General features: G+C 45.4%; 1 protein-coding gene across 1 annotated transcript in view; it reads left to right on the forward strand.

Annotated features, from left to right (window-relative positions):
• The window catches only part of PDHX (pyruvate dehydrogenase complex component X), a 188,252-nt gene that overhangs the window by 64,721 nt on the left and 100,412 nt on the right, over positions 1 to 23,119 (forward strand). Inside the window, exon 4 of the mRNA XM_082270155.1 lies at positions 8,910 to 9,094. Within this exon, the coding sequence (XP_082126281.1) occupies positions 8,910 to 9,094 (185 nt within the window). The remainder of the gene's footprint in view (positions 1 to 8,909; positions 9,095 to 23,119) is intronic.

Raw genomic sequence — 23,119 nt, forward strand, 5'->3', positions numbered from 1 at the left:
TTTACGCAGTTATAACCCCTAGTATTGGTTCCAGTTTACGGAGTAATAACCCCTAGTATTGGTTCCAGTTTACGGAGTAATAACCCCTAGTATTGGTTCCAGTTTATACAGTAATAAAGCCTAGTATTGGTTCCAGTTTACGCAGTTATAACCCCTAGTATTGGTTCCAGTTTACGCAGTATTAAAGCCCCTTCTGTTTTTTTAGGTGGATCGGCTTGGAGGTAGGCGGGTATAAACAGACACAAGTCCATTTACATCTGACGCTCTATAGAGGTGAATGGAGGGTCCGATTGGATCCATCTGAAAAATAGACAGGTTGACCTGATTGAACCGATTGTGTAAAAAGGGCCTAAGACTGCTTTCACACTGATATACTGCGGTTTACCTGCACCTCAACTGTCCTCAGTCTTCACCTCTTCCTCAGAATTCCTGCCGGTATTGCTGGCTACTGCTGTCCCCCAGGCGGGTATGGCTGGTGGCTGCTGCAGGCTGTCCTCTAGGGCTGGTACTGCTGTCGGGTACTACTAGTGGCTACTGCTGGCTCCTCAGACACCAATGGAGATGTGACCGGATCAGCGCTGGAAGAAGCATGCGGCTGCGGTAGCGAGCATAGCTGAAGTTTCCTGTATCGCTCCTGTCACAGGTGGAGTACATTTGATATCACTCCACCAGGAGCCGTAACTTTACATGAAGCATTGGCTCAGTTTCCTCTAGTGCTGGCTCAGTTTGCCACAATAAAACTTGGGGATGGTGGGTTGGGATCCCGCAACCAGTGCACAAAGCAAGATCCATAAAGACATGGATGAACGTGTGAAACCCTGGTTGAGAATGGCTGGTAAATTTATATACGCAGTATACTTGCCTTGATATGGGGGTCATCTGATGCTTTGGTCCAGAGTGTTTAAAGCTTATAAGATTTTTGTTGTTTTGGTTTAACATATACTTTAGGAGCAACACACATGATCATGGAAATTAAAAGTTGCCTCTTCTGCTTGTGCTCTTTTGCTTAGTATGCTTAGGGAATTCATTATTCCATGTTATTGTTATTCATTTTCGAAATTTAGTGCTCCTGTAGGAAAGGTCACTGGTAAACTACAGCCAGTCTGATCGTGTTTCTGCCAGCGGTATTGTCTAACCTGTCTCTAATCTCAGACTGTGTCACTGGGTCAATAGCAGCTATTCATCAGATCAGTGATATGTAGCCAACAGTATAGCAATCAATAATCTAATTTTGTATCTTGGTCACAATCCACTAATCTTCTCACTGCTTCCCATGTAATGGCAAATCTGTTATACTGATGGGGACCCTAGTTGCCCTCTGAAAGAAAAACAAACCCCGGCAAAGGATTAGTCAAGCCTTTCCCAACCTTTTCAACACAGAGGAATCCTTACAATAATTTTCAGGTCTCAGAGAACCTCTGCTAAATATATTTACAACTCATGATACATTAGTGTGATGGTCAGTGGGAAGAATGCTCCTTACACTTGTGGACCCTGGGAAGAATTACCTTCTTCCAGATAGCTAAAAAGATGAATGGTGTCAGGGAAACTTATCTGAGAGGCAGAAATTGCTCATTGCTCAAGGAACCCCTAGCAACTTCTGGAGGAACCCTAGGATTCCATAGAACCCTGGTTAAGAAACACTGGACTAGTCACTAGTATTGCCTGTGGCCTCCCTGCAGCTGATCTCTTCCATAATTAAAGTGTTAGTAAACTCCTGAATGCGATTTGAAGCTTTTAATAAAGCTTAACTGTAGGTAAAATGAATATCTCCTAAACGTACACCATTTAGGAGATATTCCAGTGACGTCACCAGTGAATGTGCTCTGAAGGAACAGCATACCTTTGCCATTCCTTTAGAGCTGTGTGCCGCGGCTGAGACTTCCACTCCTGCCCAAAAGTGACATCATTGCAGCTCGGCCATTTAATCAGCCGCAGCCCACAAACCCGGAAGAAAGGCTGAGTGGAGATGGAAGCCTCTGCAGCGTTGACAGTTGTTTTTTTACATTGAAGATAGTTCTTAAAGAGATTGATTGTATGTTTGGAGTCATTGTACTGCTGCAGAGTAATTCTGAGGCAATTCACACACCTCCCTGATGGTATTGCATGATGGAGAAGTAGCTGCGTGTATTTCCCAGCATTTTAGAGGCAGGGAAAATAAAACCCTGCCAATGCGTCCAGGAGCAGCGGGGTTTTGGCAGAAGAAACTCTTGGCACATCTTCCTGCAAGACACGTTTAGTGCTTGAGTGTTAATTACCTTCAATGGCCCCACTAAGTTGTTATTCTGGCCAATGAAATGAATTAACACCCAAGCACTTGATGCCTGTCAACGCACCTTAAGGCGTTACTCACTTTTTCAAGCGTCAGGGGTTTTTCTACCAAAACACTGCTACCAAGATGAAAGACCTTTAGTAGACTTTCCAAAATGACCTGCGTGCATGAGGCCTAAACAGGAGAAATAGAGAGGGTGAATTTCCCCAACGGGGACACAGATGGCATTAAATATCTGACAGGGGTTCTAATCCCTCTGCACGCAAAACAAAAAATTTTTTTGCTTTTGGGTGTACTTTAACCACTTGCCGACCGCCCCGCGCACATTTACTGCAGCAGGGCGGCTCGGCTGCGCATAATCATGTAGTTCTACGTGATTACGTGCACGCGTGTTTGGCGGCACGCCAGAGTCGAGCTTCCGCTGTGATTGGACACAGCAGGAGGCAAGCCGCAGGAGGAGCTGGCTCCACCGCCGCCTGTCTCCCACAATCTTTGGCAAAACTGACAGGAGAGTCATCTAGTATGTAAACAATGTAAGACAGCTCTCCTGTCAGGCAGGGAAAGCTTGTGTGATTCAGCTAAGCTGAATCACTGATCTCTCTCTGCCTCTGTTCAATCCATCCCCCCCCCCCCCCAGTTAGTAAGCACATCTAGGGAACACATTTAACCCCTTGATCACCCCGAGTGTTAACCCCTTCCCTGCCAGTGTCATTTGTACAGTAACAGTGTATATTATTTAGCACTGATCACTGTATAAGGCTCCGTTCACATGTGAGCGTATGGATCGCGGGCAGAACCGCCGCGGTTCCGCCCGCGATCCGGAGATTTATTGCAAATCGCGGGACGCCTAGCGTTGCCCGTTGATTTGCAATAGCCCCCCAAACGCCGAGCGATGTTGCCGCGATTTCCGCCTGCCGAATCGCGGCAACATCGCGCAAACAAAATCGCGGGACGCAATACGCTCCAAAGAAGTACAAGAGCTTCTTTGGAGCGTATTGCGTCCCACGATTTTGTTTGCGCGATGTTGCCGCGATTCGGCATGCGGAAATCGCGGCAACATCGCTCGGCGTTTGGGGGGTTATTGCAAATCAACGGGCAACGCTAGGCATCCCGCGATTTGCAATAATCTCCGGATCGCGGGCGGAACCGCGGCGGTTCTGCCCGCGATCCAAACGCTGACATGTGAATGCAGCCTTAATGTCACTGGTCCTCAAAAACTGTCACTTATTGTCAGATTTGTCTGCCGCAAAGTCACAGTTCCGATAAAAATCGCTGATTGCTGCCATTACTATTAAAAAAAAAAAAAAAAAAAAAAAAAAAGTCTAACTCTATCCCGTAGTTTGCAAACGCTAGTAATTTTGTGCAAACCAATTATACACTTTTTGGGATTTTTTTTTTACAAAAAATATGTAGCAGAATACAAATTGGCCTAAACTGATCAAAAAAATTTTGATTGAAAATTTGATTTTTTTAAAACATTTTTTATTGGGAATGTTTTATAGCAGAAAGTAGAAAATGTATATATATTTTTTTTTTTTTCTAAATTTACAGTTTTTTTGTTTATAGCGCAAAAACGAAAAACCGCAGAAGTGATCAAATACCACCAAAAGAAAGCTCTATTTGTGGGGAAAAAAGGACATCACTTGTATTTGGGTAGAGCGTTGCACGACCGCGCAATTGTCAGTTAAAGCAAGGCAGTGCCGAATCGCAAAGAATGGCCTGGTCATTAAGGGGGTAAAACCTTCCGAGGCCAAAAGGGCCATGTTAGTTAAAGTAAAATGTTGTCCCTACCTCCGTTCCTGTGAAGTCTAGTAGATTTAGTGTTTTGTAGCTTTGGATGATACTTCTGTGTGAATTGCACAGCCATATGCAAACACATTAATGGCATCCAAATGGTTATCACTTTGTCATGTGAAATGTGCAATTAAGCATCCAATGAACAGAAGTGTGATTACCCAGTGGGGATTGTGACAAACCAGAGATTTTTGCAGCAACATGTAATTTCATTTGGACAAGCTTTGCATTTTAAGCGTTGAGGGACCAAAATAGCTTCATGCACTTTTTATGTAACATCCCCCCATGTTCCCATTCCTTCTCCTTTATCTTTTTCGTCTGCTTCAGAATATTTGGATTAATTGCTTTCAATTCATATTCCATACAACAGGAAGGAAAGGAAAGGGGGGGGGAGGTAAACTATTTTCATGTCATGGGTTAGAAAAAAGCCCCATTTTTCTGCAAATGCCAAATTGTTGCAGATGTTTTTGTTCCTGCGATGAATGCAATCGTTTTAATACATCAGATAAAGTTCCCAGCTTTCACGACTGAATAAACGTATTCAAATGTCATTCTGGATTGTATTTGTAAGACAAGTTTGATTGCTGTGTGTTATAAATTTGAATACATTCTGTAGGATTGCATGATCTTACATCTTCTTCTTCTTCCAGGATCATGAAGTGCATTGGTTTTACATTTTTCCCATTTTCTGCCTGCAACACATTGCATTTTTTTTAAGCTCCTAGAAGCTAAATAGTGTTGTCCTACAGCAGGGGTCGGGAACCTTTTTGGCTGAGAGAGCCATGAACACCACATATTTTCAAATGTAATTCCGTGAGAGCCATACACTATATTTCAGGGGTCGGGAACCTTTATTTAATATTCATATTCATGGGCCACAGCTATGCAGTGAGTAGATGGAGTGAAAGTGCCTGGAGTCCGGTCGGGAAGAGAGCAGAGCAGGCAGGAATGCAATGAGGCTGGAGTGGTGAAGCGCCTGCAGGCCTACGAGTGATGGCGGTGAGTATAGGCCCTGAGAAAATGGCAGCCGGCCACTGAAGGCCTCAGAAGTGGATGTGAGAGGCAGCTCCCGCGGGTCCCCGGGTGTCAGAGGGGAAGGAGATTGTGTCTGTCGGGGCACATGGAGCGGATGGCAGGTCTGCTTACCGGGCGGTGATTGCCAAGGCCCTCAGATGCACAGCACATGAGCTGGCGGCGGTACCGCGAGTAGGCCGCAGGGTCTGTAGCACGGCAATCCGGTCACCCAGAGACGAACTGAGCGTAGCGGTGGGTAGCCCACAAAGTGTACCGTCAATGGGTGCAGAAATCTCCTTGGCACCGGGCACAGCTACGCGGATGGCACTGGATTGAGTGGTAGACTACACGTGAGACTACACGTCCAGCGCGGCTCACGTCCGGACACTCCTCTCTTTATTAAAGATTTGTCTGCGAGCCAGATGCAGCCATCAAAAGAGCCACGTCTGGCTCACGAGTCACAGGTTCCCTACCCCTGTCCTACAGTATGTGTCCCTGCACAATAGTTTTTTGAGCTTCCGCGTCTAGAAGCAGAATTTTTTTTTTTTTTACAGAACTGCAAAAACACGAATAAAATGCTACCGCTTCTAAACGCTGCTACAAAAATCTATTAGTAGCGTTTTTTATCCAGCATTTTTTTCCAGTGTTTTATTTTTTTTTTTAGCTAAAAAAAAAAAAAATGCTAGTGTGCATGGAGCCTTAAAAAAAAAAAAAAAATGCTAGTGTGCATGGAACCTTACTGTACAGTTATGGTCTTTGTTATTTTCAAAAGACTGGCTACAGGGCATCGGTTATGTTTAATTTGGCTATTGGCAAAGCTTGGTAGGTGATGAGTTTCAAATAAAAAGCGAAGACTCAGTACTCAGTTGTCTGATGGCAAGTCAGTCTTTTCAGAGGCATTATTTGAAGAGTAAAGGGCCATACACACTATAAGATTTTCTGAAGACTTTTTTTCCTTCAGATTTACCTTTTCTATGTAGTGCAAGGGCCTGCCAGATTGCATACAAATTGAAAGTGTTTAGGTTTGACCTCATATTATATGGTTTTGGTAAGTCTAAAGGAAAAAGTCTTCAGAAAATCTTATAGTGTGTATGGCCCATTACTCCACTTTTGTTGAGAAAAAAAAAAAACATTCCCCTCTGGGTGATCTCTGTACATTACAGAGATTTTAACAAAGTTTGTTGCAGATTCCTACCTTTTGTTATTCTGAGGAAATAGCGCTTTGTCTGTGTCCCATGTCCGTAGTGAATATGTATGGGAGTGACGTTATAATTATTATTCAGCTGCTGCACCTGCAAGGCTCTGAGGAAAGTGGCAGGGTCACCATCCCTTTAGACGTTTGTCCTTTAGGAGTATCTCCCCACAAATGACATTTTTGTTGCAGGAAATGCTCAAAATCTGATTTGTATCTTAGTGCAGACTTCTGGGAAAATCGGTGAGCCAATCACACAAGCAGAAAGTGACACATCTGGAGGGCGTTCTGTAACCAAAAAAGACTTTGGTCTGAATGCGATGTGAATTCAGCCATATAATCTGTATAGCTGAATTCGCAACACACAGACATCGCATGTGATTTGCAGTGCGCTGCGAATCACATGCGATGTCTGACATTGCATATGTGTGAACCGGCACTGACCCCATTGTTTACTGATGCTCCCGATCATCTTCTGAGTCCAGTCGTCTGTCTTCAGCAATTGGTTCAGCTATAGATGTAACCACTCAGCATCTGTACATACATCTGTAAATTTTAGCAGACTAGGTTTTTAAAGGCAGAAGAGACATTAAACCTATAGAATCTTTTCTGCCATAAAATCATAACTTGCCATTTTTCAAATAAAATTTTTAATTTTGCTTTAAAAATGAACTGAGCTGTGAGGGCAAGGCAGAGGGAAAAGGTAAAGTCACCAATATTGCCTGTATAGTCTCTGGTGCAGATCCAGGGGTAGCCTGGTCCGTATCCTCGGAAGACGTCCGTACTGACCTACTTCAGGAGCTGTGTCCGTCAATGAACATCAGAGAAATTGATTTTGCGGTAAGTCAAAAATCCAATTTTTCCCTGGATGAAAAATATGAAGGGTTGATGTTTTTTTTTTTTTTTATTAGGCAGAGGTGCTTTTAGGGATGTCTGGGGCTTTCAAAAACGAAAGGAGCTTTATGGCAACTGAAACGTTTAATGTTTTTTAAATTTTTGCTAGTAAATGTCTTAAAATCCCCAAACTTTCTATATTTTTAAAGCAAAGGCCCTTGAAAAGAAATTGGTGGGTGTTGCAATTTTTTTTTATGTCACGTGATATTTGCGCAATTTATTTGGAAGAAATACACTTTTTTTTGTCAATTTTAATGCAAGAAAACACAATACGTAACCAATTTTTTTTTTTTTTTGGTAAAATATAAAAGATGTTATGTTAGATACCTAACATGTCACAATTTAAAATTATGCACACCCGTGCAACGGCAGCAAACGGCATACATTTTACTATCTATAGGCAACATTTAAAAAGCCATTACAGGTTACCACTTTAGATTTACACAGGAGGTCTGGTGCTAGAATTACTGCCCATGATCTGATGTTAACGGTAATACCTCACCTGTGTGGGGTGATCGCTGTTTGCATGCGTGCGGCCAACGTGTGCATTCGACTTTGCATGGGGGGGGGGGGGGACAGAGGTACTTTAAAAAAAAAAAATTAAAAATGTTTTTTTACACTGTCGCTTTCAATTTTTTTTTTTTTTTTAATTACTTTTATTGCTGTTACAAGGAATATAAACTTTCCTTGTGGCAGCAATTGGCAGTGAAAGGTAGTGTTTTTATGGACGGATCTGGGGTTAATACCACCCCAGAGTCCTCATATGCCCTTAAAAGCATTTGATTACACCAAGATCAGTGTAATCAAATGCTCCATTTTTAAAAATGGCACCAGGAAAAACCGGAAATGATGTAAGCTCCTCGCATTCCTGTTTCCTCCATCATGCGCAACCGGTTCAAATAAATCAGCTGACCCAACGCAATATGCTTTAGGGCAGCACAGCAGGTCAGGCTGGTGTAAATGTGTACACACAATGTGGACATGTGGTGTTCCATCAAATTTGCCTTTTTTAAAGCCTGCTGGAACAAGTATAAATGCATAATTCATAGTGTAAAAGTAACTATACTTTAGATACTTTTTGTGTAGCTCAGACGTGTTTGGATCCTAGTCTGAACCCACTTGGGCTATCCCACCAGGAAGCGGTCACTGTACAGAGCTAATCATACGTGGATGAGGCATTCTCCTCCATACAGCTGCACACATATATTTGCAGCTGCGGACAGGGAATGCCTTGGCTGCTTATGAGTGGCTCTGTGCAGTGACCGCTTCCTGGTGGGATACCTCAGGTTTTTTAAGACTAGGATCCAAAAAAACCTTACTGCATCCCTGATTGTATATTTTTTGGGGCCAGTTCACACCACATGCAGTCCAGTGCGTTTTTTTTTTTTTTTTTTTCTGCATCAAAATCTCAGTAGGTTATATGGTTTCCAATGGCATAGTTCACACCAGTGCTGTCAGTTCCTGGGCTTTCCAGTTCAAGAAAAAAAAAACATGCTGCATTTTTGCTGCACTGGATTGTACTGGAGTGCATCAAAAACGCACTGGACCCCAGTAAAGTGGAAAAAAGAAAAAAAAAAGCATCTGGTATGCATCCGGAAATGCATTAAAAAGGCACTGGAATGCATTAAAAATGTGCATGCAGAAATGCATCCAGAATGGATTTGGAGTGCGTTTTTGTGGTGTGGACCAGTATATATACATAAAAGCATTACTGATTTTTTTTTTCTTTTGTTTGCTTTGAAGGTTGTTGAAGGCAGCAAAAATGTCAGACTGGGATCTTTGATTGCGCTTCTCGTGGAGGAAGGACAGGACTGGAAACAAGTTGAAATTCCGACTGTTCAGAGTGTGCCATCACCAAGTTCGCTCCCTGTGGCAGCAGAGGCAACCCCGACCCCAGCGAAGGCTTCTGCTCAGCCTGCCAAACTTGGGTATGTTGTATTGTCAGCATGAAAGAGCGCTGTGGTTGTATAAATGCTTCTGGCACGGTTTCCTGCAACAAGAAAAAGTAGCTTTGTATAAATCGATGTCAAATGAATTTTATTATAGAGCAAAGATACAGATAATCCGTATACTCTTAAAGTGGACCTATCATCAGATATGTTTTCCTGTTCATGGCATGCATGTTAAAGGAGTTGTAAAGGCAGAAGGTTTTTTATCTTAGTGCATTCTATGCATTAAGATAAAGACTTTTGTGTGTAGCAGCCTCCCCAGCACCCCCTAACCTGAACCTTATCTTTGTCCAGCAATGTCCTTGATTCCCTCGGCCGCCTGGGACTCCCCTTGGCTCCCGCGGCTGTCAAAGTAATTTAGCCAATCGGGAGAGTGGGGGGGGGGGGGGGCTGAACCGCAGCTCCGTGTCTGAATGGATGCACGGAGCTGTAGCTCAGCTAGGGTGCCCCCATAGCAAGCTGTTTGCAGTGGGGGCACTTGATAGGAGGGAGGGGCCCGGAGCAGCGAAGAGGGACCCGAGAAGAGGATCGGGGCTGCCCTGTGCAACACCAACTGTACAGAGGAGGTGAGTATAACATGTTTGTTTTTTTAAAAAACACAGACTGTTTAATTTACATTGTCCCTTCTTTTTCTGTATGTGGATAATGGCACTGTAATTATTTTAATTACAAAATCTACCGTTCTCTTTCATTCATTGACGGACACAGCTTCTCAGTCTTCTAAACCATTGGGTTATACTGCCCCCTACAGGAGTAGGGCACTAGGCAGGAAAAAGCTGGACTATGCCTATGGGCAGTCCCACGGGGTATACATCCACTCTCAGCTAAAGGCACTCTGTTTTTTTTCTGCCTAGTCAGGAGTAAGAACCTAGTTCCTTGCTGGGATCTCTGCTCCTGGCAATTTTTTTTCTTTTTAAATGGAATTTTTTCCTCCTTTTTATTATTTTGTTCCTGTGATCTACAATCAAGTCCGGCCAGCAAACGCGCGCAGACCGCAGCTCTTAGCTAGGTAGGCCGCGACATAGTCCCAATGGATAGGGGCTTGCCTGCGAGTTAAACGCCTTCCGAGGGTGCATACGAACTGGCTTTGGCCTGAGTCTCTGTGTTTCCTCCTGGCCGACAGCACCCACATACGATGGAGCGGTGTCCTGTCCGGAGCAGTTCCCACCCTGTCCCTGGTGTGGTAGGTAGCTGTCTGCCCTCTACCCCTGGAAGGTTTTGGGGTGAACATGGGCCCCTCCCTGGAAAGGTGGGGCCCCCGGGTTCTCCTCAATCCCCCCCCCCCCCACAGCTCCTCTCAAATCTTGGTGGTCACTGTGTGTGTTTCGGTCTCCTCGTTGGAAACTTTGTGAGGCGGCCACTGCCTCCCGTTTGGGCATCTGCCTTCCTCTCCGCTGCCCCTGGGTGGTGAGCTCTGCTGGGGCTCGCGTCCAAGCGGCTAGGTGCCCACAACATTTTTGGGCGCGGCCTACTAGGCCATGCAGCCTAGTGGGGCGCCTCTGTTGGGGGCGGCCCCAGTGCGTTTAGCTAAAGCCCCCGCTCTTTCTTTGGGCATCTGCCGGGCTAAAGATCCTTCCACTTGTGGCTGGGCCTCCACAAAAATGTAGGCCGCGGCCTGCTTGGACGTTTGGTCAGCTTAGCACCTCTTTGAAAGAGTGGCGCTGTTGGGGGTGCTTCATTTGTGAATGACAGCCTTGCCGCCATTATTGTGTGGGGCACCTGCCCCTTTTTGTGCTGCGGGACCATCAGGGTACCCATTTTAAGGGGGCTATTTCCTATTATTCCCTCTATGGAGGGCGACCCCCCCTTGTTTTTTTGCGGGATCCAGTAGGTGGTCCATTCGTGGGCCCTTGGTCGGCGTCCCCTTTGCGGTATCGCAGTGGTGGCCTCCATTGATTGTTAGGTTTTCGGGGTGAGCTTGGTATATAGCGACCCTACTGGGTCTGTGTCCACGCATCCCGAGTTCTCAGATAGTGAGGATAATTTCTCTGCTCCTCTAGCCGTGCATGAAAAGGCATTGGTGGGTGCGTGACACTTTGAAATTGGAGGCTGCTGTGTCCGAGATGCCGGTCCCTTTTTGGCACCCACATGCCCTCCAAAGCGGCAAGGGTGTTCCCTTTTCCACTCACTTTGACAACATTGCCACAAAAGTGTGGTTGTCCAAAATGCAGTGATTCCGAATCGCTTTTTGCTTGTGATGTCCTTATGAGGATAACTGCGTTAAAGGTGGATGGTCCCACCTATAGTGGACTTGTCGGTTTAAAGGTAAAATAAAGCTACCTTAATTCGGTTGAGGAGTCCCCAGCCTTTTAAGATCCGACTGATAGGAGGGCAGAGGCTCTGGCCTGCCATATGTTTACTGGGCTTAACTTTTTTTATGCTGGGACCTGGAGGAGAAACCACTTCCCCCTATCTTTGCGGAGCTGGCAGATCAGTTGGTCCAGGGGCTACAGTTTATCTGTGATGCCTTTTTGGATGCGACTTTTTGATTTCTAGGCTGTCGGTATCAGCAGTGGCCCTTGGGCATATCTGGCTGAACTACTGGTCTGCAGACCAGACTTCTAAGTAGGCCTTTTCTGATCTCCCCCTTGTAGGGGATCGCCTGTTTGGAGCTTGCTTGGATGACCTTGTTAAAGGGAATAGTACTCTTCTTCTGCAGGCTACCAAGGGCAAGGAGCCCCATTGTAGCTGTGGGCCATTTTCCTCAGCTCATAAGAGGCCTTTTCGTCTCTCAGGGTCTCAGGACAAGGGATCAAAAGTCAGGGCCTCCACCTTAGGTTCGAAGAGGACCTGGACTGGCAAGCCACAAGTGGGCTCTTCAAGGGGGATTGTTTCAGTTCCGACTTCTGAACATTTTAGGGTTTTTTACTCAAACCTCTTTACAGTCCCCAGGAAGGAAGGCAAGGTACGTCCAATTCTGGACCTCAAGGCGCTTAACTGCTTTGTGCGAGTACAGAAGTTCCGCATGGAGTCCATTCACAAGGTAGTGGTGTCCCTACCTCAGGGGGATTTCTTTTCGCTTCTATCAACATAAAGGGCGCCTACCTGTGTATTCGAATGCGTGTCGGTCACCAGCTCTTCCTCAGTTTTGCCGTGGGCGGGGAACATTATCAGTTTGTGGCATTGGCCTTGGTCTCTCCTCCGCTCCACAGGTCTTCATAAGAGTGTTGGACCTGGTGCTGGTATTGTTTGAGTCAGCGGTGGATCACGGTGCTGGGGCACCTGGACGATCTTCTGCGAGTGGAGTCTCTGACTGCTCCGATGGCCAACTGGAGATTGCTCTGCGAACTCTGAGGGAGTTTTCTTAAATTCTGAACCTTTAAGTGTCCTCTTTGGTTCTGTCCACAAAAACTCCAGGCTTTGCAGGAGGCAATTCAGATTCTGTTGTTCAGCAGACAGTCATCCCTCCGGGCTTACATGCGGGTCCTGGGCTTGATGGTGTCCACTTTTGAGGCTGTCTGTTTACACAGTTCCACACAAGATCTTTGCTAAAGAGATTCTGGTAAATTGGGACAGGATCCACGGTCTCTAGAGGTGGCTTTGTCCTCCGGCACTTCGACAGGGAAAATCCTTCTCCCCCCTGTACTAGACGGGTGTCACCACGGATGCCAGCCTGTCTGGGTGGGAAGGTGTCCTCAGCACAGACATGCTCAGGGGGTCCAGACTCTGGCAGAGTCCAGACTGCCGATTAATGTACTGGAACTCCAAGCGATCAGACTTTGTCTGGCTCATCGGAGAATCCGTCGTCATGGGTGTACAGTACAAATTCATTCGGACAATGTGGTGGCCGTGGTCTATATCAATCACCAAGGGGGCACAAGAAGTGTCCTGGCGGTTCTGTAAGTGGCCAGCATTCTAAGGTGGGCTGTCTAATTCGCTCCAGTCCCTCAAACTTCTGCCAGGACTCCGGTGCAAGATCGAGGCAGAAGGGATTCCAGTTATCCTAGTGGCTCCAGACTGTCTTCGCCAGTCTTGGTACACCGATCTGGTACGGCTGGTCGCTGATGCTCCTTGGGGACTTCCTCTCAGGGAGGATCTGCTGTCCCAAGGACCAATCTTCCATCCTGCTTTACAGTTGCTGGCTTTGACGGCTTGGCTATTGAACGCCAGGTCCTGAAGGATGGAGGTTTGTCTGAGTCGGTGATTCCTACGCTGTCAAATGCTAGGAAATCTACTTCTAGGAAGATCTACCATTGTACGTGGAAGACGTACATTGCGTGATGTGAGTTTCTCGGGGTTCATCCTCGCTCCTTCTCGGTGGATCAGATCTTAACCTTCTTTCAACGGGGGGGTTGAACAGTAATTGGCCTTGAGTACCATCAAGGATCAGATATCGGTTTTTCCAACGGCCTTTGGCCACACACTTCCTGGTGCGTACATTTTTCTTCAGGGTGTCTGACATTTGGTGCCTTCAGTGAGGGCTCTGGTGCCGGCCTGAAATCTTAATGTGGTGCTTTCAGCTCTACAGAAGCCTCCCTTTGAAAATATTTGGGAGGTTTACCTGCTTCGCTGCCCAAGAAGGTGGCCTTATTTGGTGGCTATCACCTCTTCACGCAGGGTGTTGGAACAGGAGGCATTATCCTGTCGTTCACCTTATGGTGATTCCCAAGGATAAAGTGGTGCTTTGCCTCTGCCCGTCATTCCTTCCTAAGGTGGTCTCTGACTTTTGTTTGAATAAAGACTATGTGTGTGGCCTCCCCTGAAATAATTTTCAGAGGCCGAAACATCCAAAGGAAATTGCCTTGCATGCCTTGGATGCTGTCCGGGCACTTCAGGTGTACCCGACCGCTACAGAGTCTTTAAAGAGGTTGTAAACTCGTTAAAATTTTTTTTTTTTTTTTTTCCAATCTGAAAGAGAAACACATAATGAGCTAGTATGCATCGCATACTAGCTCATTATGAAATACTTACCTTAGAAAGAGCCCCCGCTGTGCCGCTCGCTTACCTGTATGACGGGTGACATGTTCAGTCGCCCATCTTCCGGGATCGCGGCATCCGGCCATCTGATTGGCCGGACCTGCGATTACATCACTCCCGCGCATGCGCGCGGGAGCCGACGGTCATGGCACGGGTCTCTGAAGGAATGGCACCAGCAGCCGTTCCTTCAGAGCGCATGCGCCAGTGATGTCACTGGCTGCATTTAAGGTAAATATGTCCTAAACGGTACATGTTTAGGAGATATTTACAGTACCTATAGGTAAGCCTTATCATAGGCTTACCTATAGGTAAAAGTTGCAGAGGAGGGTTTACTTCCTCTTTTAAGGAAGTCAGACTCTGATTTTGTGCTCACGGACTGACCTTACAAAGGGTTGTTCGCTTCTTTTGCAACTATTTCCAGATGGATTAGACTGCGGTTCAGGCCTATTGCGTCAATGGTCAGGTTCCTCCTTTTCCTTGTCAAGGCAAACTCTACTAGGGCGCTTAGTGTCTCCTGGGTTTTCTGTCATCCAGCGTCTGTGACGCAGGTTTGCAAGGCGGCCACCTGGTCGTCGGGGTACACTTTTTTACACAGTTTTTTGTAAAGTGGATGCGTTGGCACCTGCAGAGGCTTCTTTTGGCTGCAAGGTTTTGCAGGCTGCTGTTTAGAGGACCTGGTGCTCTTTGAGGATATATTGTTGTTTTTTTTCAGGAGAGCTCCAGTTGTTTATGTTTGAGCTCCATGTTACCTGGTTGGCTATGGTTAGCCTTGGGAATTTTTTTCTGCTGTTTCCCACCCCTCATGTTTGTCATGGCTTTGGTATGTATAAATGGTTAAAGCGGAGTTCCACCCTGGATTTTTTTTTTTTTTTTTTTAATACCCCCGGGACAGTCAGGGCTAGTGCATTCCACAATGGCTAGCCTCTGATCTGTCCCGGGTTGCACTTACCTGTTAGGACAAATACTTACCTTGCAAACGTCTTGTCCAGCGCTGCCATCTCAGATGTGGGCAGCTTGAAGCCAGCGCGTCCTCTTCGGCGTCTTCTTCCGCCTTCTTTGGTCCCACGATGCTCTGCGCCGGCCCCGACGTCACTTCCGGGTCGCGCGCGTCATCCCTCCACAGCTTCTGGGCATGCCCAGAACAGTTTAGAAGCTGTTTAGAAGGGGATGACGCGCGCGACCCGGAACTGACGTCGGGGCCGGTGCAGGCGCAATGATTCCTGGGAGCTATGACGTCTAGCTCCCAGGAATCATTGCAGAGCCAGGAAGTGACGACGGGCCGCGGCCGAGGAAGGAGGAAGAAGGAAGTAAGGTAAGTATATTTTCTTCGCTACGAGGTAAGTAAAAAAAAAAAAAAAAAAATATGCGATTATCCATTTCTTTTTCAGGTGACCCGGAGCGAGAAGATGGAGGTAAGTATAAAAATAGGGTGGAACTCCACTTTAAGAAGAATCAGGAGCTATGTCCATCAAAGAACGAAAGAGAAAATGGGATTTTTGACTTACCGTAAAATCCATGATGTTCATTGACGGACACAGCACCCACCCCTCTGTGGAGTTGGCTTTCTTCTGACACTGCTTGTAACAAAACTGATTGCCTATAGCTGAGAGTGGGTGTATATCCCCTGGGACTGCCCATAGACTTAGTCAAGCCTTTTCCTGCCTAGTGTCCTACTCCTGTAGGGGCAGTATAACCCAATGGTTAAGAAGAATCAGGTGCTGTGTCCGTCAATGAACATTAGAGGAATGGATTTTACGGTAAGTCAAAAATCTAATTTTTTCCTAATCAATATACAGCGGTCACCCAGATCTTTCATAGCCTATCTGCAGGGAAACAAATCAGGAGGGGCTTCTAGCCCTCAGCTGCTGGTTACATGTTCAGAATTAAAAAATGCCTTCGGAGTAGAGTAAAGATAAATAATATCAATAAGCTGTTCTAAATCATCATACAAATCTTTATTATTTTTTGGAAATAACATGGTGTGGGCGGATTTTTGCCAGTCACAGGCGGTGTCACGCCCCACCAGCCTGTGTCTTAGATTAGGAGGGAGGTTAAGCCTCAATCAATCTACATGTATTATCCCGCCCTCGTCTTTAGCTGGTTAGTGGGCATGGAGGAGGGAGGGAGTAGGCTGTAATGTTATCACTGTGTATAAGCTCATATGTGTGGCCCTATAGTCGCATGGGCTTCTCCGATGTGATAGGAAGGAAATGCTCAGCATAGAAACTCACTGAAAACTGAGCATGTGCAGTTTTGCCAGCACTGCTGTGCAAAATCCCTATCTGAGTTGGGGACATGGACAGAAGGGGGAGATGGAGAACAGCAGGATCAAGCAGAATACAGAAAACAAATCTCATAGTGACTATGGACAGCATGGAATATACCATTTACTGATATTTTTTTTTTTTTTTTTTTTTTTTTATGTAGGTTTAGTAAAACTTTAGGTATTGTGTAAAGTGTATCACTTAATTTTATTTAGGTTTTTGCCTGTACTTCTACTGATCTAAACAGTTTTTATATCTTAGGGAATACCCTACAACTGTCTGTCGTTTTGTATAGTAACAATACTGGAATGCCATGGACCCAGGAGTTACCCACTTCTTCCCTTGTCCACCAAAATCCAGCAGACTTGTCTTGTGGCCGCTCCGATGTGTGAGAATCATAAGTGTTTAATTTTAATTGGTGCCCTGAGCCAGCTGCTGGAGATGGATCCTGCGTCTCTAATGACGTGCATCCAGCTGTCTCCTACTTCATTACGCTCTTGTACAGGACACAGACCCGGCAAGCCCAGGGCAGCGCCGGCGAGGCTCGGACAGACAAGCTAACAGAATAATCACGCTGAAAAGGTCAGCACTGTGGTGCCGCCAGTGGCTTCTTCGCTGTCTTTATGCAGCACTGGTGGCATATATGCTAAAATGGACTAAAATTGTGCTTTCTGCGTCAAGATCTATCTGGGAAGTATAATCTAATGTAGTTGAGTTTCATTCTTTATTATTAATTTACCCACAGGATCTTCACAGTCTGATGAGCTTCACAGCTATGTAGCAGACATTAAAAGAAAGACACACTGAAAAATGCTTAGGATGTAAAAGGCATTTGTTCTTTCTTTTAAAGTGGTTGTAAACTTTAGACATGGAATATGAACAAAGTATATCCCTCTATAGTACGGTCTTGTCTCAATGCAGAGCACTAAGTGTTATTTCTGTCTGCTGCCTCATTCCTCTGCTATCAGCATGAATTACTTCTGACAAGTTTGCCCGACACCAACGGAAAAATGGTGACTGGGGGGGGGAGCTCCAGCTGATTGACAGCCTCAGCTCTGTTCTTGTGTACTGTGTGAAGGGGGGGGGGTGTCTCTTCCATCCAATCAGCTCTCAGAGCTCTCCTCACTGATGAAATGTGAACTCTTAAGCTTTTCAGAGCTGAGAGATCCTGTGAAAATTCTGCACTTTGAAGGGCAGCCTTTTCAGCACAGAGGAACCCTTGAAATAATTTTCAGGTCTCAGGGAACTCCTGCTAAAAATGACTATTTACAACTCATGATACATTAGTGTGATGGCCAGTGGGATGAATGCTCCTTACACTTGTGGACCCTGGTAAAAATTACTTTCTTCTAGATAGCTAAAACGATCAATGGTGTCAGGCAGAAATTGCTCAAGGAACCCCTAGCAACCTCTGGAGGAACCCTAGGGTTCTACTGAAATTTGGTTGAGAACCACTGCTGTAGGGGAAAGATGGCTGGTAGATAAACAGGTGCAACTTATGTAGGAGGATTTGTTTCATCCCTGTGTATCACCTGAGGCCAGTCACTTCTATGGGTAAATGTAAGGGTTTACAACCACTTTAAAGTCTGAGGCACCTTAAAGCTGAACTGTAGGCAGATATTAAAAGGAAATCCAAATTGTGACATAAAAAACATAAAACATTTTGTAATTATTTAGAGTTCATCTCGTGATATAAATAAATAAAAGTGCAAAAAGTCCAATTTTCTGTCGTTATTCCTTGCTTCAGGAAACTGGATGATATGGTGAAAGTGCTCAGTGATATTAATCCACAATTATTTATAGTGATTTATTGTTATAAAGTGCAAGTGCTGAATTCCTTCTTCCCGTGATATGATTTAACCACTTAAGCCCCGGAGGATTTGGCTGCTAAAAGACCAGGGTGTGACTTTAACAAACAATTGCGCGGTCGTGCGACGCTGTACCTAAACGAATTTGGCGTCCTTTTTTTCCCACAAACAGAGCTTTCTTTTGGTGGTATTTGATCACCTGTGCGATTTTTTTTTTTTTTTTTTTTTGATCATGCGCTATAAACAAAAAAAGAGCGTCAATTTTTTTAATATTTTTCAAATTTTTTTATATGAAATTCCCCCCCCCCCCCCCAAAAAAAAATGTAAAAATCAAAATTTTTTAACATTTTCGGCCAATTTGTTTTATGCTACATATGTTTGGTAAAAAAAATTGCAAAAAGCGTATTTTGATTGGTTTGCGCAAAAGACATCGCATTTACTAACAAAGGGAAAGATGTTTGGTGTTTTTTTTTTTTTTAACGCGTAATGGCGGCGATCTGCGATTTTTTTTTTTTTTTTTTTTTTTTTCGGTACTGCGACATTGCGGCGGACAGATCGGACCCTTGACTTGACATTTTTGACACTTTTGGGGTTACCAGTGACATTACTGCAGTAATCAGTGCTATATATATGCACTGTTACTGCAAAAATGACACTGGCAGGGAAGGGGTTAACTGTATTGGAGAGGGAGGGGTTAAGTGTGTCCTAGGGGCGTGATTCTAACTGTATAGGGACATGGCTATTGGTGTAAAAACAAAGATCAACAGTCCTACATAGTAGAACCGTCTGATCTTCATTTTTACACCAGGGAGAATGACATGGCGGCTTGTTTACATAAGCCGCTCCGCCTTTCTCCCTTCACCGGATCGTAGTGTGACCGGCGGACATCGGGTCCGCCGGTCACACGCACTGACTTGTCAGTGAACGAGCCGCGGCGGGCGCGCGCCCGCCCGCAATTGGCTCTCAAATCAGTGACAGGCGAGTGACGTACCCATACGTCACTCTGCCTGGCCGGGGCTGACCGCCGCAGTATATAGTCGTGCGGCGGTCGGCAACCGGTTAAAAAATGGGTGACTTACCAAATGTAATGGGTCTCATATATCATACGATATTGTTTATTCCATAAAAGTATCAAGGTTTCAAACAAGATAAATAGCAGTATTCGGCAAAAAAGGTTTTTAAAATCCCGTGACTGTATGGTACAACTATGCAGAATGGCGAGCGGAGGTAAATCCGGCTTGCGCTCCAGTGTACGTCACGCTGTGCGCCCCACGTGCTGACGCGTTTCGTCATATCAGGTGACGTTTTCAAAGGGTTTGCACAATATCCTCTGCACATTTGTACATTTATTTATATTTAGCAAGCGCTGTAGATAGCCCCTTCCAGGACTATTCTTTTTATATACAATTTTTATACTACTACTGCTGCTGCTATATTCACAGATTGTCACTATAATTTTTAAATTTTAAAACACCATAATTTAAATACTCCTAGGCGCGGGGAGTACACTTTTTTAAGTGTTACTTTTCAGATATTAAAAGGCACAGATTATTGCAGTACTGTAATCATTAATACTTTGTGAAATGTAATTTTAAATTCAAGTACCTAACTATGACCTGCTATCAGCTCTTGCAATCCCTGTACAGCAGAGCTTTAGTGTGAAAGGAAGAAATAAGACAAGGAACCAATTAGTTCATCTGTTGCTAAAAACCATGCTGAAAGGAGGAGAAAGCAAAGCGACAGATGATCTCTTCATTGTGCTGCTCCTTTTTTCACAGGGTTGGGTCCAGGAAGACCTGGGCTCAGAAGAAGGGGGGTACAATGATACTAGCCATAAGACTGAGGACATCCATCAACAAAAAAAAAAGGACTGCCTGGAAACTGGATTGAAGCTGTTTTTTTTTTTTTTTTTTTTTTTTTAAACTGGCCTCACACTACAGTTTGGTTAAATTATTACAGTATGTTCAGGTTGAACATTTGCAATATGAAAACTTCTTTTGGTTAAAATAAACAGAAGTGTTATAGAAAGAAGATTTTATAATGTGTGTGTGTGTAGTCTTTTTAACATGTGGGAGCTGATTTAGGCAGAGCTTGAATGAGCAGCTTATAGCAGTCAAGTCTGTGGGCTTGAAAGAGAAGCCATTAATTGCTAACTATTTCAATTAGTAAAGGGAGGTTATTACCTGATGTTGGAATTAGACCTGTGTCACACTAGCAACTTTTTAGCAGAGATCGGCTGTGGGTACAAATCTATTTGGTTGTGTTCTCGTGTGATTGGTTGCTGCTGTAGTCAGCAGCATTCTTCTTTTTGCAGCTACAAATTGTTGGTGTGACTTTATGATCAGTAGCTGCATTGGATAACATGAGCAACTACTGAGGGACTGATTACTCTACTGATTCCAAAAAGTCTCCCACAGAACCTTTAAAGCAGCCATTCTCCATCAGGGTTAGATTAAACTCTAGGGTTCCTTTAAGAGGTTGCTTCCCTTGAGCTGTTGCTGATTGACCTCCCATGATTGGTGCCTTGTTAGATCCAGGTCCGATGCCACGAGGCAGCACTAGCAGCATGAATTCAATGACTTTTTAGCAGTCTGACCACCACTATAAGGGAGTTGGTGTAATTTTTTCCCTGATCACTAAGGTCACGGCATCTTTCCCACTGACCCGCAATGACTTAAAGTCAGTAAACTTCAGACATGAAATATGAAAAAAGCATATCCCTCTATAGTGTGTACGTGTCCCAAATAAGAGCACTACGTGTCATTTCTGTCAGCTGCTTCTTTCTCTGCTATCAGCAAGAATCACTTCTGATGAGTTTTCCTGACATTGAGAGAAAAATGGTGATGGGAAGGAATCTTCGGCTTATTGACAGCTTATTGACAGCCTTAGCTCTGTTCCTATGTGCTTTGTAGGGGAGGGGGGGGGAGGAGTCCCTTCCTTAGCCCCCCCCGCCCCTCCAATCCCCTCCAATTAGCTCTCCTCACTGAGCTCTGCAGAGTGTAACTTCAGCTCTCTGCCCTCTTTTCTTCTGAACTCTCTGACGGGCTTTACAAATTCTGAACTTTTTAAATGGCTGTAGAGAAGATGGCTGCAGCTAAACAGGTAAAACTAATGTAGGAGGATATGTTTCATCTTTGTATCGCCTGAAGCTAATCACAGCACTGGGGTATATGTAAAGGTTTACAACCACTCTAATCTAAGCAGAGGTTCCATGAGACCTAATCATTTTTTCAAGGGTTCCTTTCCTTTAATTGCTAGAATTGTGACCGCATTCCTTACTTTGACTGCAGTTCATTTTTCCTATCAGTGCAAAGAACTAAGGAGAGCTGTTTTGCAGCTGCTACCAATTCACTCTTGTAATGTGTTCCAAAATCGGTCACTGAGAAAACCATAATTTCTCACCATACCGGGAACACAGGCGGGCGCCATCTCTTGACAGGACCCCACGCCACCGGAGTAGGGGGGCTGTCGGCCAAATAGGAACGCTGTCGTGGGCGTCGTGGCGAGACGTTTAACTCGCTGGGCCAGTCCCCGTCCAGTGGGACTATGTCGCAGCCGACCCAGCGCGGAGCTAAGGTCTGCACGCGCTCGATGGCCAGACTGGGGTGACCACTTGATATGGGGGTCCAGTCTGTCGTGCCCAGCCCGGCATAATTGCTTGAAGATCTCACAGGAAAAAGTTCCGGAGAAAAAAAGGCTAGCTAAAAAAATCTACATAAAAAAATACTTTATATGCCAGGACCAAAGATCCCAGCAAGGAACTAGGTCCTTACTCCTTACTAGGCAGAAAAAAACTGACATCCTATGCAGGGAGAGAGGGTGTACCCTCCGGGACTGCCCATAGGCGTAGCCAGAACATTTTTCTGATTAGTGTCCTACTCCTGTAGTATTACCCTACTCGTATGAATCAGAGAGAACTGCGTCCGTCAATGAACTTAAGGGAAAAGGATTTTACGGTAAGTCAAAAATCCAGTTTTCTCCAGTCATCTTCCGAAACAGCCCATGCGACCTAGGGCTCCTCCTATCAGTACAGGACCCACCAGATAAAAGGCGGTCCTCTAGTCCTCTCCCTTCACTATGAGTATTTCCTCCGGACAGGGGGTTAACTTGTTCCTGGTTTTCATGGTCTGTCCAATGGAAACTTGGTAGAGAATCCTATACTGCTTTCTCCTGCCGAGTGCGATACCTCATAACTGCAGGTTTTTGGTGGCTGCTTATCTCCTGTCCTCAGTGCCTGGGTAGGGCCAAGATCGCTGGTGTTGTCAGGGGAGCAGGAGCGATGGTCTTGGTTCGCCTTACATAGATGCATCCTGGAATGGCGACGTCCTTGCCAGCAGCGTGGCTGGCCGAGCAGGGGGGGGGGGGGAGGAGAGCGCATTTGCTGATCCAATGGCATGTAGGGTGGATTCCACGCTAACCCAGAGGAAATGGCGTACCGCCAATTCTTGTTGCGGTGACATCCTCAGCGGCGCTGGAGACGCTGGTTCCAGTCTCCTTAAAGGCGCGAACAGGGGACTGCTTGGCGGCTGGTGTAGTATGTGATTCCCGGCAGAGGCAGTCCCCTTTTCGCGCCTTTAAGGAGACTGGAACACAAAAAGAGCAGGATGGACTCCTCTGCAGCTACTGCTCAGACAGCAGGCACAGGCTCTGGCACCAGCACCTCTCAGGTAAGCCTGGGGACTCTTCTCTCTTGCATATCTTTTGGGGTTTTTCTCCTCCATCATAAGCTTTGTGGGGCTTAGTGAAGGAGCACCTTTCCTCTCTCCTGCACTGGGGTGTGTTTGGAGATCTGGGTGGCCTGGTTCTCGAACTATGCTTTCTTTTATGTTTTTTTTGCAGACCAAGGCAAGGATCCAGAAGAGGAGAGTAGGTCTCCCCATTCCTCACTGGAGCAATGCGTACCAGGGGGAAGAGCCTAAGCATAGGGAATCTGTCAGAGGCTCTAGGTACAAGTTGTCATTAGAAGATGTTGATGATTTGTTAAAAGCTGTCTATGTGACGCTTGAAATTAAAGA

The sequence above is a fragment of the Pelophylax lessonae genome (genome assembly GCF_965119305.1).
Source record: "Pelophylax lessonae genome assembly, chromosome: 10".
In the NCBI taxonomy this organism is placed as follows: Eukaryota; Metazoa; Chordata; class Amphibia; order Anura; family Ranidae; genus Pelophylax; species Pelophylax lessonae.